General features: G+C 36.0%; 1 protein-coding gene and 1 pseudogene across 1 annotated transcript in view; both read left to right on the top strand.

The window, feature by feature from the left end:
* LOC136036168 (casein kinase II subunit beta) overlaps window positions 1–13,962 on the top strand; it is a 36,207-nt gene that overhangs the window by 11,672 nt on the left and 10,573 nt on the right. Inside the window, exon 3 of the mRNA XM_065718236.1 lies at window positions 3,422–3,524. Coding sequence (XP_065574308.1) covers window positions 3,422–3,524 — 103 coding nt within the window. The remainder of the gene's footprint in view (window positions 1–3,421; window positions 3,525–13,962) is intronic.
* On the top strand, window positions 11,424–12,640 carry LOC136036174 (eukaryotic translation initiation factor 4 gamma 1-like; annotated as a pseudogene).

The raw sequence follows: 13,962 nt of genomic DNA, 5'->3' as shown, positions 1-13,962 counted from the left end.
GAGCACATTTTCCTTCACAAAGATGAAAGGACCCCTTGCTTTTTACTCCTATTTTGAACAGCTAACATATCAATCTTAGAAAAATGATTATCTTTTTATTCTGCTTTTTTTTATTTGCTCATCATTGGTCCCAATTCTTTTTTTTTTTGCAGTCTATAGACATAGATAGAGAAAGAAAAAAGAGGGGTAATTTATTTGACTGTCTCCCTAAACAAAAAGGTTATATGAATTTTTTCTTTGGTAAATTACCAGGTATGGTGAGCATATTTCCCTTAGCGAAGATTGAAGAATCCCTTACTATTGGTCTTACTTTCTAAAACTATCATATCAGTGTCTGAAGAAAATACCCTCAATTTTTGCTAATCATCTTCTATTTGCTCATGATTACCCAAATTCTTTTTTGAGTAGTTTATAGACGTAGTTAAGGAAGTAAAATGAGGGACAATTTGTTTTATTGTTTCCTTAAGAAGGATATCGTGTCTCAAAGCTCTTATTTTGAATCTCGACTGGATCTGGTGACATTGGGGGGGGGGCCTAAAATCTCGGAAAACGCCTAGAATGGAGGGATCGGGATGAAACTTAGTGGGAAAATAAGCAGAAGTCCTAGATACGTGATTGACATAATCGGAACGGATCCGCTCTATTTGGGGAGTTGGGGGAGGGTTAATTCTGAAAAATTAGAAAAAATGACGTATTTCTAACTTACGAAGAAGTGATCGGATCCCTACCGGATCCAGCGTCATTGGGGGGGGGGCAGTTGGGGGGCGGAAGTCTTAGGAAATACTTAAAGCGGAGAGATCTGGATGAAACTGGGTGGGAAGAATAAAAACAAGTTTAAGATACGTGACTGACATAATCGGATCCGCTCTCTTTGGTGGAGTTGGGGGGGGGGGGATAATTCGTAAAATTAGAAAAAATTAGGTATTTGTAACTTATGAACACGTGATCAAATCTTAATGAAATTTGATATTTAGAAAGATCTTGTGCTTTAGAGGTCTTACTTCCGACCAGATCTTGTGACATCGGGGGGAGTTGGAGGGAGAAACCGGAATTCTTGGAAAACGTGAAAATTGGGGTATCTTTATCTTACGTATAGGTGATTAATTCTTAATGAAACTTGAAATATAGAAGGGTCTTATGTCTCAGATGCTCAATTTTTGAGTCGAATTGGATCCAGGACATAGGGGGTTGGAGAGGGGAAGCAGAAATCTTGGAAAACGCTTAAAGTGGAGATATCAGGATGAAACTTGATGGAAAGAATAAGCAAAAGTTCTAGATACGTGATTGACATAATTGGAACGGATCCGTTCTCTTTGGAGGAGCTGGGGGGTGTTAATTTGGAAAAAAAAATAGAGGTATTTTTAACATGAGGATGGGTGACCGGATCTTAATGAAACTTGATATTTAGAAGGAACCCATGTCTGAGAGCTCTTATTTGAAATCTCGACCAGACCTGTTGACATTGGGGGGAGTTGGAGGGGGGAATTAAAAATTTTGGAAAACGCTTTGAGTGGAGGAGTCGGGATGAAGCTTGGTGGGTAGAATAAGCAAATGTCGTAGATACGTGATTGACGTAACCGTACTGGATTCGCTCTCTTTGGGGGAGTTAGGGGGTGGGGTTCAGTGGTTTAGCGAGTTTGGTGCTTCTGGACGTGCTAGGACTATGAAAATTGGTAGGCGTGTCAAGGAGCTGCACAAATTGACTTGATAAAGTCCATCTGGGGGGCTGAAGGGAGAGAAAAAATTAGAAATAATGAGGTATTTATAACTTGCGAGTGGGTGATCGGATCTTAATGAATTTTGATATTTAGAAGGACATCTTGACTCAGAGCTCTTATTTTAAATCCCGACCAGCATTAAGCCTCTGATTCTCCTTTTAAATCAGTCTATTGATTCATAGAATTTTGTTAGAGCTCATACCATATGAGCTCTTGGCTCTTCTGGCCTCGTCACAAGTGTCATATGAGCTCTTAGCTCTTGTTATTTATTTTATATGCTCACCATTTTTAATTTTACAGAAATATAAATATGTGAATAGTTTGTTTCACTTTTATGACCAATAAAAAGCAATGAACCACGGATCACCTCCAAAAAAATATCCATCTTTTCTTCTCATGGCTTGATCAATATGTTTGCTGATTCCATGTAGTCTCTGGATTATTTTTATAGATTTGTTTTTGCATAAAACCTTAGAGTAGTTTATGAATTTAGATTAAATGATTGGAACATAACAATAATAATTGGCTTAGATTTTGCAGACATTATAAGATTAATAAGCAGCATGAGTATGGAAAGTCTAGTTGTGAACACATTTTTATGGTCAAAAAAGAAAAAGCACATATCTAGACCATAATTTTTCAGTTGCCTTTGGAGTGATTTGGGAGAAGTGAATCTCCCCTTCCTCTGTTTGGGATGGTTAGTAATATATAAATGGATTGAGCATGCGTTTGGGTGGATAAATAACCCCCAAGAATAAAAGAGAATTATTTTTGAAGTAAAATCAACTTGGTGGAGGTAATGAATGAAAGCCCTGACTAATTGGAGCAAAGCCAAGACAGATAGTCTCAGCGAGAGGCAAAACTTACATAATCTTTTTAAGAATTGAATAAAAGTGATATCATTCACGTGTTGATAGATAGTTTATCATCCATTCTAGAGCAGAACTAAGTAAATAGGCATGAAGTAAGGATTATTCAAATTCAGTTTTGTGAGCCATTTAAAGGTAATTGGATACCCTAAATAAAAGGAGACGCTTGGATCCTCTAGGTTATGCTGGAACAATATCATGAAAAAACTGCTTGAATTATTCAGATTTCTTTGGAAATGGCTTAAAGTATACGTTTTAACCAGAATGGAGCTGAGAAGAGGTGTTTCCTCATTTGTCACACATGGGTCTTCTACATTATAGCAGGTTTATTTTAGTAGTTCTTCTGGGGAAGCATCAATAACTTTTTGAGAATGAGGGGAGTACGCGTTCTTCTGCTCTGATATGCTTCGTAAAGTTTCAGGGAATGGGCTAAAGGGGCAAAGCAGTGACATATTAATGAATATGTCATTGCTATACAAAGGTTAACGTCAAAACGCTGTTTTATGTCATTCAAGAAGAGTACCAATGAATCTACCTGTAGACTAAACTGTCCCTCTAGAGGTGCCACAGGCATCTATTAATTTTTTTCATTCTTCCCTCGACCCTGTGGCTGCCAGCGCACTTATGTTACATAGGCTGTTTAGATTTGATGCACCAAAAAAAGGTGTGTCAAGATAAAAGCATTGCTCGCAGTAGACTAATTCTCCACCAGTCTAGTCATGTCTCTTTTATGTGTGTAAATTTGTGTGTTTATGTTAATATAATTTTTTGTGGTGGTTTTATTATTTTTTTAATTGTTGCTCTATGAAGTGTTGACTTTGCTTTGTCGTTTAGGTGGATGAAGACTACATTCAGGATAAATTCAATTTAACGGGATTAAATGAACAAGTTCCACATTATAGGCAAGCCTTGGATATGATATTGGATTTAGAACCAGGTTTGTATTTCATTTTTTATTTCATAGTTAACTTTTATGCCTACTTAGCATTCTAATTCATGTTTTTTGAGACGAGGCCAAAGTGCAAACGACTTTAAATCTTCGGGGATTGCATAAGAAGTGATTAAATCAGAACTTTAAGCAGGATGAGAGTAAGAAAAAATGTGTGGTGGTTCACCAGCACAAGAATTCTTGATATTGCAATAGGTTCTTAGTAAATGGCCAATTTTATTGTCGTTTTTTCGTACTGTTCTTGTCATTTCCGATTTCTAGCTTGATTTTATTGTCTTGTTTGTCTCACTTCCTTTGTTCAATATATATATATATATATATATATATATATATATATTCTCTGAGGCCAACCTGACTTTTATACATAATTAAATAAAACAAGAGCTAAGAGCTCATATGGCACTTGTGACGAGGCAAGAAGAGCTAAGAGCCAAGAGATCATATGGTATGAGCTCTAACAAAATTCTATGAATCAATAGATTGATTTGAAAAGGAAAATAAGAGGCTTAATGCCGGTCAGGATTTAAAATAAGAGCTCTGAGTCACGATGTCCTTCTAAATATCAAAATTCATTAAGATCCGATCACCCACTCGTAAGTTATAAATACCTCATTTTTTCTAATTTTTCCTCTCCCTTTAGCCCCCCTGATGGTCGAATCTGGGAAAACGACTTTATCAAGTTAATTTGTGCAGCTCCCTGACACGCCTAACAATTTTCATCGTCCTAGCACGTCCAGAAGCACCAAACTCGCCAAAGCACTGAATCCCTCCCCACAACTCCCCCAAAGAGAGCGAATCCAGTACGGTTACGTCAATCACGTATCTACGACATTTGCTTATTATATCCACCAAGCTTCATCCCGATTCCTGCACTCTAAGCGTTTTCCAAGATTTCCGATTTCCCCCTCCAACTCCCCCTAATGTCAACAGATCTGGTCGGGATTTGAAATAAGAGCGCTGAGACATGAATTCCTTCTAAAAATCAAATTTCACTAAGATCCGGTCACCCGTTCTTAAGTTAAAAATACCTTAATTTTTCCAAATTAACACCCCTCAGCTCCTCCAAAGAGAAAGGATCCGTTCGAATTATGTCAATCACGTATCTAGAACTTGTACTTATTCTTCCAATCGAGTTTCATCCCGATCTCTCCACTCTAAGCGTTTTTCAAGATTTCTGTTTCCCTCCTCCAACCCCCTATGTCACCGGATCCAATTCCAGTTGAAAATGGAGCATCTGAGACATAAGATCCTTCTATATATCAAGTTTCATTAAGATGTGATCACCTATTCGTAAGATAAAAATACCCCAATTTTCATATTTTCCAAGAATTCTGGTTTCCCCCTCCAACTCACCCCAATGTCACAGGATCTGGTCGGAATTTAAAATAATAGCTTTATTGCACAAGATCCTTCTAAATATCAAATTTCATTAAGATCTGATCATTCGTTCGTGAGTTACAGATACCTCATTTTTCCGAATTACCTCCACCCCCCCCCAACTTCACCAAAGAGAGTGGATCCGGTCCGGTTATGTCAGTCACGTATCTTAGACTTGTTTTTATTCTTCCCATCCTGTTTCATCCTGATCTCTCTGCATTAAGTATTGTCTAAGATTTCCGGTCCCCCCCCCCAATGACGCTGGATCTGATTGATATTCAAAATAAGAGATCTGAGTTACGAGGTCCTTCTAAATATGAAGTTTCATGAAGATCTGATCAATCCTTCGTAAGTTAAAAATTCGTCATTTTTTCTAATTTTTCATAATTAACCCTCCCCCCCCCCCAATAGAGCGGATCCGTTCTGGTTACGTCAATCACGTATCTAGGACTTCCGATTATTTTCCCCACCAAGTTTCATCCTGATCCCTCCACTTTAAGCGTTTTCCATGATTTTAGGTCCCCCCCCCCAAACTCCCCACAATATCACCAGATCCGGTCAGGATTTAAAATAAGAGCTTTGAGACACGATATCCTTCTAAATATCAAATTTCATTGAGATCCGATCACCCGTTCGTAAGTTAAAAATACCTTATTTTTTCTAGTTTTTCAGAATTAACCCCCCTCCCCCAACTACTCCAAAGAGAGCGAATCCGTTCCGGCTATGCCAATCATGTATCTAGGACTTATTATTTTAAATTTTTTTCCCCACCAAGTTTCATCCCGATCCCTCCTCTCCAAGATTTTTCCAAGTGTTCCAAGATTTTAGGTTTCCCCCTCCCAACCCCCCCCCCCCAATGTCACCAGATCCGGTCAGGATTTAAAATAAGAGCTCTGAGACATGATATCCTTCTAAACATCAAATTTCATTAAGATCTGATCAGCCGTTCGTAAGTTAAAGATACTTCATTTTTTCTATTTTTTCCGAATTAACAGGCCCCCCGCCCCCTCCCCAGATAGTCAAATCGGGAAAGACTATTTCTAATTTAATCTGGTCCGGTCCCTGATACGCTGCCAAACTTCATCGTCCTAGCTTACCTGGAACTGCCTAAAGTAGCAAAACTGGGACTGACAGAATTTGCGACTGCTATATGTTACTTGGTTAATATCAAGTGCCATAAAAACAGTTTTTTTTTAACTGCAAGTAAGGAGTGTCATTAAAACTTAAAACGAACAACAATTATTTCGTATATGAAAGGGGTTGTCCCCTCCCCAACGCCCCACTCTTTAAGCTGAAGTTTGGCTCTTTATCACAGCTCTACTTTTTATTACAACAAATCCGATTTCAAATAGCGATTTCTACTAAGATTCAAACTTTTGGTTTTCTTCTTGAAAGATTTTGAATTACTGTAATCCCTTGTCAAAATAGAAAATCATCATTTATAATAATTGCAGATTTTTGTTTTTGGGCCTTCCTACTGACATTATACAGCTGGTTGCGTTAAAAAAAGTTTTTTTTTTAGTTTAGTTGTAACCCCTTGTTAAAATATATACAAATATTTTTGCAATAACCAGTTTCTTCCTTTTTACGCAGTTTAATGTCTTTTTCATTCTAATCTTTTCAAAAATATTTGATTGTTGAAGCTTCCCCAATTTTTAACTGTAATATGTACAAAGCTTGAAACTTTTGGATTTCTCTTTTAAGGTTTTTCAATTGTTGTAATCCCTTGTCAAAATATCGCATCATCATCTATATATATAAAAATAAGTTGTCTGTGTGTGTGTCGAGTGACGTCATGTTTGTGTGTCGACTGACGTCATGTTTGTCGACTGACGAAATTACAGACCGGGACATCGGGAAACAAATGACGACCGGGACATCTATATATATAAAAATAAGTTGTCTGTGTGTTATGTCTGTTAAACTTTGTCTGTTACGCCAGATTATATCTCCTATATATATAAAAATAAGTTGTATGTATTTTTGTCGAATGAAAGTTCTTAAGCCGAACTGGCCAGACATGACAATAAACAATCAAGAGAGATAAAACTCTAAAAAAGAAAACTTCAAACGAGACGACGGCCAGGCGACGTCGTCTCGTTTGAAGTTTTCTTTTTTAGAGTTTTATCTCTCTTGATTGTTTATTGTCATGTATTTTTGTGTTGAGGGTTTGCATATGACGTCTGAAAAATAAAGAAGAAAAAGAAAACAAACTAAAATGTAAAAACTGGGAATTGCATAAATATTTCGAAATATTTTGACAATAGATTAAAGTATTAAAACAGATACTTAAAATTTTGAGGTTTATTATAAATTGTTAGCTTTATCAAGCTTGGCACATGAAGAGGAATTTTTAGTATAGATCTTAAAATGACAGAAGAAACAGCCGAGGAAGCTGCTCAAATAGTTAATTCAAAGAGAAATTTTAGTATAAATCCTACAATGGCAGAACAAACAGCCGAGGAATCTGCTCAAAGGGTTAATGCCAAAAGGCTTGCGGCTAAAGAACGCAAAACCGTGCAGTTAGATGAAAATCCACCTGGACAGCGAGAGTCAAAACGTATCAAAACTGAAAATGATAGCGATGATGATTGGGTTTGGGATTTTGACTTGGATAAGGTCATCAATGCCTATCGGATTTTAGTTAAAAAAACAAAGGTTCGGCGATATGTATTTCATAGTGACGCTGAAAAATAAAGAAGAAAAAGAAAAATGGCAAAAAAACTAAAAAGAAAAACTAAAAAAATAACTAAAAAAGAGAAATTACAGACCGGGACACAAATGACGACCGGGACAGAGGGAATATAAATGACGACCGGGACACTCAAACAGAAATTACAGACTGGGATACCTGACACAAATGACGACCGGGACACAGGGGATATAAATGACGACCAGGACACAGGGACACAACTACAACGGGGACGCCTGGGGCACAGGGGGATATATAAATGACGACGGGGACACAGGGAATGTTCGATTAGCAATCACCATCAACAAAGCTCAAGTGCAATCGTTAGAAAAATGCGGTATAGATCTGAATAGGGATTGTTTTCCCATAGACAATTATTATGTTGCATGTTCAAGAGTTGGTAAACCTGACAATCTATTTATATGGACAGACAATGGGACAGCAAAGAATGTTGTATATTCGCAAGTTTTACGTAGTTAAAAATATATATAGATATATCTATCTATATTCACAGGTGGGACACAGGGACACAACTACAATGGCGCGTAACTAATATGGCGCGTAACGACTTACGTGTGCGGGGGGGCGCGAAGTGCCTCCACCAAATAGGTGTTGGTGTGGCGCGAAGCGCCACCCCAACAGCTAGTAGGGAATATAAATGACGACCGGGACACTCAAAGAGAAAGCTACCGGGACACAAGGAATGTTCGATTAGCAATCACCATCAACAAAGCACCAGGACACAAATGACGACTGGGACACAGGGAATATAAATGACGACCAGGACACTCAAAGATAAATTACAGAAACGGGGACGCCGGGGGGCACAGGGGGATATATAAATGACGACGGGGACACAGGGAATGTTTGATTAGCAATCACCATCAACAAAGCTCAAGGGCAATCATTAGAATAATGAGGTATAGATCTGAATACAGATTGTTTTTCCCATGGACAATTATATGTTGCATGTTCAAGAGTCGGTAAACCTGACAATCTATTTATATGCACAGACAATGGGACAGCCAAGAATGTTACATATTCGCAAGTTTTACGTAGTTAAATATATATCTATATATATATATATATATATATATATATATATATATATATATATATAAATAAGTTGTCTGTCCGTACGCCAGATTATATCTTCTATATATATAAAAGAAAACAAACTAGAATGTAAAAACTGGAAATTGCATAAATATTTCGAAATATTTTGACAATAGATTAAAGTAATTCGAAAAAAGAAAAATGGTAAAAAACTTAAAAAAACTAAAAAGAAAAAACTAAAAAAAAATTAAAAATTAAAAAAATTAAAAAAAGAAAAAACCTAAAAAGAAAAAACGTAAAAAATAAAAAAGATAAAAAAACTTAAAAAAAAGCTAAAAAACTAAAAAAAAAACTGGGAATTGCACAAATATTTCAATATAGTTTGACAATAGATTAAAGTAATTCGAAAACCTTAAAACAGATACCCCAAATTTTGAGGTTTAATATAAATTGTTGGAGCTTTAGCATGCTTGGCACGTAAAGATTTTTCCAAGTGTCAATGTTAGAATGAACATTGACAAATTGAAGAAAAAAAATCAATAAAAAGAAGAAACTAAAAAAAAGAAAAAAACTAAAAAAGAAAAAAAAACTAAAGAAGAAACTGTATCTATATATATAAAAATCTATATATATAAAAATAAGTTGTCTGTCTTTTATGTCTAACATTATTTAAAGACGTTTTCATAGCTTTATTTCATGTGATAATAAACCAAGTATCGATTTTTCATGCCATATTTTTGCCATCTTCCTAAAAATAATCGACATAAAGCCTCTTTTTGATGCTAAAATTAAGAAGTTAATCTAATAATAAAGCCAAAGTAAAAGAGTATCAGACTATATTTGAACCTTTTTTTTCTTTTTACTTTAAAGGCAATTTTGACATTTCTATCAGCATATCTATTATCAGCACAAAACATTTTCAGCTAGGAGCTCCAATCCTGTGGTTTTTCCCTCCAAACAAATAACGTATTTTGGCTTTTCTGATTCAACCCAGGTTGAAGCCCGTTGAGTCTTAAAACCCTGAGGTTAAAACCAATTCGGGTTCACAGATTTACGCATTAAAATTACATTTCGTCTGTTTCCCCGAAAATTATGTGAGTTTTGACGAATTGTTTTGCCGAATTATAGTCAATAGTAACTGATTTATTAAAATAAATCATTTTGTGCATTATGATGCAACTCACGCTTATTTTTCAACAAGATATTAAAACACAAATACCGTGGTTGCAGCGGTAGCTGAAAAAGTTATTTAACTGTTTTTAACTAAAATGCTAAAGTTATTTACTGTTTTATAAAGTAGAATTGAGAGAAAGAGTCAAACTTTAGTGCAAAGAGCGGGACGTTGAGGAAGGAACAGCCCCTTTCATACACGGAGTATTTTCTGTTCGTTTTAAGTTTTAATGTCGTTCCTTACTTTCAGTTAAAAAACCTTGTTTTTTTATTTAATTTATAAAGGATCGGTATACTTCATCGTAAACGGGGCTATGAAAGTTCCATTGGTATCATTGTTGTGGAGATAGCCGCAACATAGTAAAGAAGAAATCACGCCACATAGTAACTAAAAGTCAATATAATGCAAGTATCTTTTAAAACATTGCTTTTCTGGGGTACGGTGCCATGTTTGACCTACACAGCTGCCTGATTATCCGAGGTTTGTCTCTTACGATTCTAACTAAGAACAAGGCATAGACGTTTTCTTGTTTGTAATTATCTTTGAAGAAATGTGTCTCGTTAATCTTCTAAAAAGTTGCTTCCCTGGGACATGGTGTCATATTTGTTTGACCTCACTGCCTGATTTTCTGTGGTTCGTCTTTTACTATTCCAACTAAGGAAAACCCATAGAACTTTCTATATTTTCTATACTTACACACAGAAAAAGCCATAGGTTTTTTCTTTGTGTAATTATTTTTGAAAATGTTGGTTGAAGTCAACAATTATGAAACCAATCTGCAAGCTAGTCGATCTTTTAAGAAATATCAATGTAAGTAGAGAGAAGAGACAAGTAAGGAAAAATTCATCACTCTCAGACTATAGAATGATTAAACTGAAATAATCTTATCTAATTTATAACCTCAGTTGAAAATTTCTAAGGTTATTATGCAAAATGAGAAATATTTATGGTGTTTTAGCAATAATTATACTCTTTGGATTGAAACTGGAAAAAGTTCTGAGAATTCAACTGTAAATAATATCTTATTTTAGATTTTATAGAAAAAAAAAAACAGATCCATCGCCTGTAGCAGAAAAGGGAAGAATTATTCGAGAGTTCCGGCTCGATTGGATACCTGAATCCTTTGCCGAGAAAAGAGTCACTGTTTTATCGCCTGTAGCAGGAAATGAAGAAAAGGGAGAAACTTTGGAAATTGCTCAGTCGAAACCTGCAATTCCAAAAGTTGAAATCGCTTGGGTACCTGACTCTTTCGCCGAGAAAAGAGTCACTGTTCCATCGCCTGAAGCAGAAAAGAGACACAATATTGAAGTTCCTCAGTCGAAAGCTTCAATTCCAAAGGTTGAAAACGCTTGGGTGCCTGACTCCTTTGCCGAGAAAAGAGTCACTGTTCCATCACCTGAAGCAGAAAAGAGACACAATATTGAAGTTGCCCAGTCGAAAGCTTCAATTCCAAAGGTTGAAAACGCTTGGGTGCCTGACTCCTTTGCCGAATAAAGAGTCACTGTTACTTCGCCTGTAGCAGAAAAGAGAGAAAATACGGAAGTTGCTCAGTCGAAAGCTCCAATTAAAAAATTTGAAGATGCTTGGGTACCTGACTCCTTTGCCAAGAAAAAAGCCACTGGTGTTGAAGAACAAAAGACCAATGATCTAAAGAAAGCTATAATGAGTTAACTAAATAAATTGACGCCTGATAATTTTGACAAAATTTCTAAGGACATTTTGGCTATGGAGGTTGATACAGAGGAAAGACTCGGGGTTATGATTCAAATCTTCTTTGACAAGGCCGTAAATGAGCCAATGTATTCTCCCAAATACGCTAAAGTGTGTAAAATGATGTTTGAAGAGGGAAGTGCCCTCGTTCAGTGGAACAGGATAAGTCAGTTTTCGAAATCTTCTTCTCAACAAATGTCAGCAGACTTTTGAAAAGGCGAATAAGGACAAAGAGGGAATTATGTCTAAGCAGGAAGCCGAAACAGAAGAAAAAAAGAAAGGATTGCGAATGGAATTTGACGAAAGACTGGCACAAACAAAATATGTTACGTTTGGGAATATCAGATTTATTGGTGAACTATTTAAATTGCGGATGTTGACCATAAAGACTATGCATTTTTGTGTAAGGAAGTTATTCTTCCTCATACAAGGAAGTCTTCGAAGTTATTCATTTAGATCTTCTGATGAGGAGCTGCTGGAATGCCTTTGCATATTGATTTCTACAATTGGTAAAACCCATGAAGAAGAGTATGATGCCAAATACCAAAGAGCAGTTGCTTTAGCTAAAACTTCAGGAAAGATACTGCAAATAAAGCTGCCAAATCTCGATGTATATCTCGATGAAATGAAGAAATTGATCCAAAGTGAAAATTTATCAATTCGTACTCGATTTATGTTAATAGACGTTCTGGATATGAAGCAAAATCGATGGGTGCCACGCCGAGAAGGAGATAAACCGAAAACAATTGCTGAAATTCGTGATGAAATGCAAAAAGAAGAAGTCGAAAAAGAATTATATTTGCAAGAAGGTATTTCTAAACAGTTTCAGATGGGCTATCCGTCACAAAAACGATATAGCGAACTGGACAATGAAAAAACAAAATCTTGGTCAGCTGTTGATGACGGTGGCTGGTTCTATACGAATCTATATTTTGGCTTGTTATTTATATTTCGGACAATTTTCAATAGTATACGTCCTTGGGATTTTATGTAAACTAAAACTAAATATGTTTCCTATAACATTTGATCTACGTTGTATTGTAAGTCTTGATGCGCCTACACCATTTTGATTTAGATCAATTGTAAGAACAGAAGTAGTAATAGTAGTAGCCCTGAAAGCTGATGCGTCTTGCTGATAATCTGCACATGCCTAATGTGTTTTGATTTAGCCCAACAGTCCCTGAGATTTCTTCATTAATACCAATTGTCTTAGTTACGTTAGTACTAACAGCTGTAGCAGCACTACTAGTAGTGGTAGTAGTCAACAAATAGTGTGTTTGAACTATTACTACAACATACACCTCATCATGCACTGGAATTTTTAACTGAATACTCTGTGATACTGTTCTTGTGATACTTTCTTTTGAAAGCCTACATTTGCATAGCGAGTTTGAGTTTAATTAAAAAAAAAAAACAACATTTTCTGTAAATTTCTCCTTAATAACCTGAGCATTAGTAGTATTAGTGGTGGTAGTAGTAGCAGTAGCTGTGGCAGTAGTATGCATATAGCACCTTTTTGCTGGTTCAACATCCACATGAATATGCACTGAACTTTTCAACTTAATATTTTAAGCCTTTCCTGAGATATATTTGTGTTATACCCTTTTAGTAACCTGCATAGACATAGCGGTTTTTAATTTGTTTCATTATCCTCTTCAAAATTCACTGAAAGTTTGCAGTAGTAGCAGGAATGGTTGCAGTAGCTGTACCAGCAATAGTAGTTGTTGTGTGAGTTGTAGAAGTAGTTGTATGGACATTTTGCAACATGCCCTGAAAGTCTCATCTCAATACCCTAGAGTCCTTGACCAATCCTGGAACGTTGCTGATACGCCCTTTCGACAACCTGCATGCACAAAAATTGATTTGTCCGACATTGTGTTTGTTGCAGCCAACAGTTTTTTTTTTTTTTTTGTTATGCTTCATACACGGTTTGCTTGTGGTTTGCTACAGTTGACTGCTTTTATTATAATGCTTTCCTATAAAAATAGAATAAAATGAAATAAAAAAATATAAAATAAAATAATGAAAAAAAAACAATAAAATTTCCTATAGAATAAAAATAGCATGCATAAACCAATTTTAAAGACATTCTATCTCAAAATTAACTTTGTTAAAAATAAGAATCAATCTTGTTGAGAATATTGAAATGATCTGCGGGAAAATGCAGTATTCAACGTCTTTTGTATGATTAATGGTGTGTGTGAGTCGCCTTAAAAGAGCAAGGACTGAATAACTGAACAATAAAGGAACTATTTATTAGGGCCGAGTGCCCGAGCCGAAACACCCGAATACCCGAGCCATTCTTGTGGTCCGAAGATCCAAACTCCTGAATAGCTTCCAGGGGCCAACCATTAACTGTTTGAAAAGCTTTTGATATTTAATTATCAAATAGTGGTAAGCATTGATGCTTGCCGCTATTT

The sequence above is a fragment of the Artemia franciscana genome, chromosome 2 (genome assembly GCF_032884065.1).
Source record: "Artemia franciscana chromosome 2, ASM3288406v1, whole genome shotgun sequence".
NCBI lineage: Eukaryota > Metazoa > Arthropoda > Branchiopoda > Anostraca > Artemiidae > Artemia > Artemia franciscana.
Note: the sequence above shows the minus strand (reverse complement) of the source record. Positions and strands in the feature narration are given on the sequence as shown.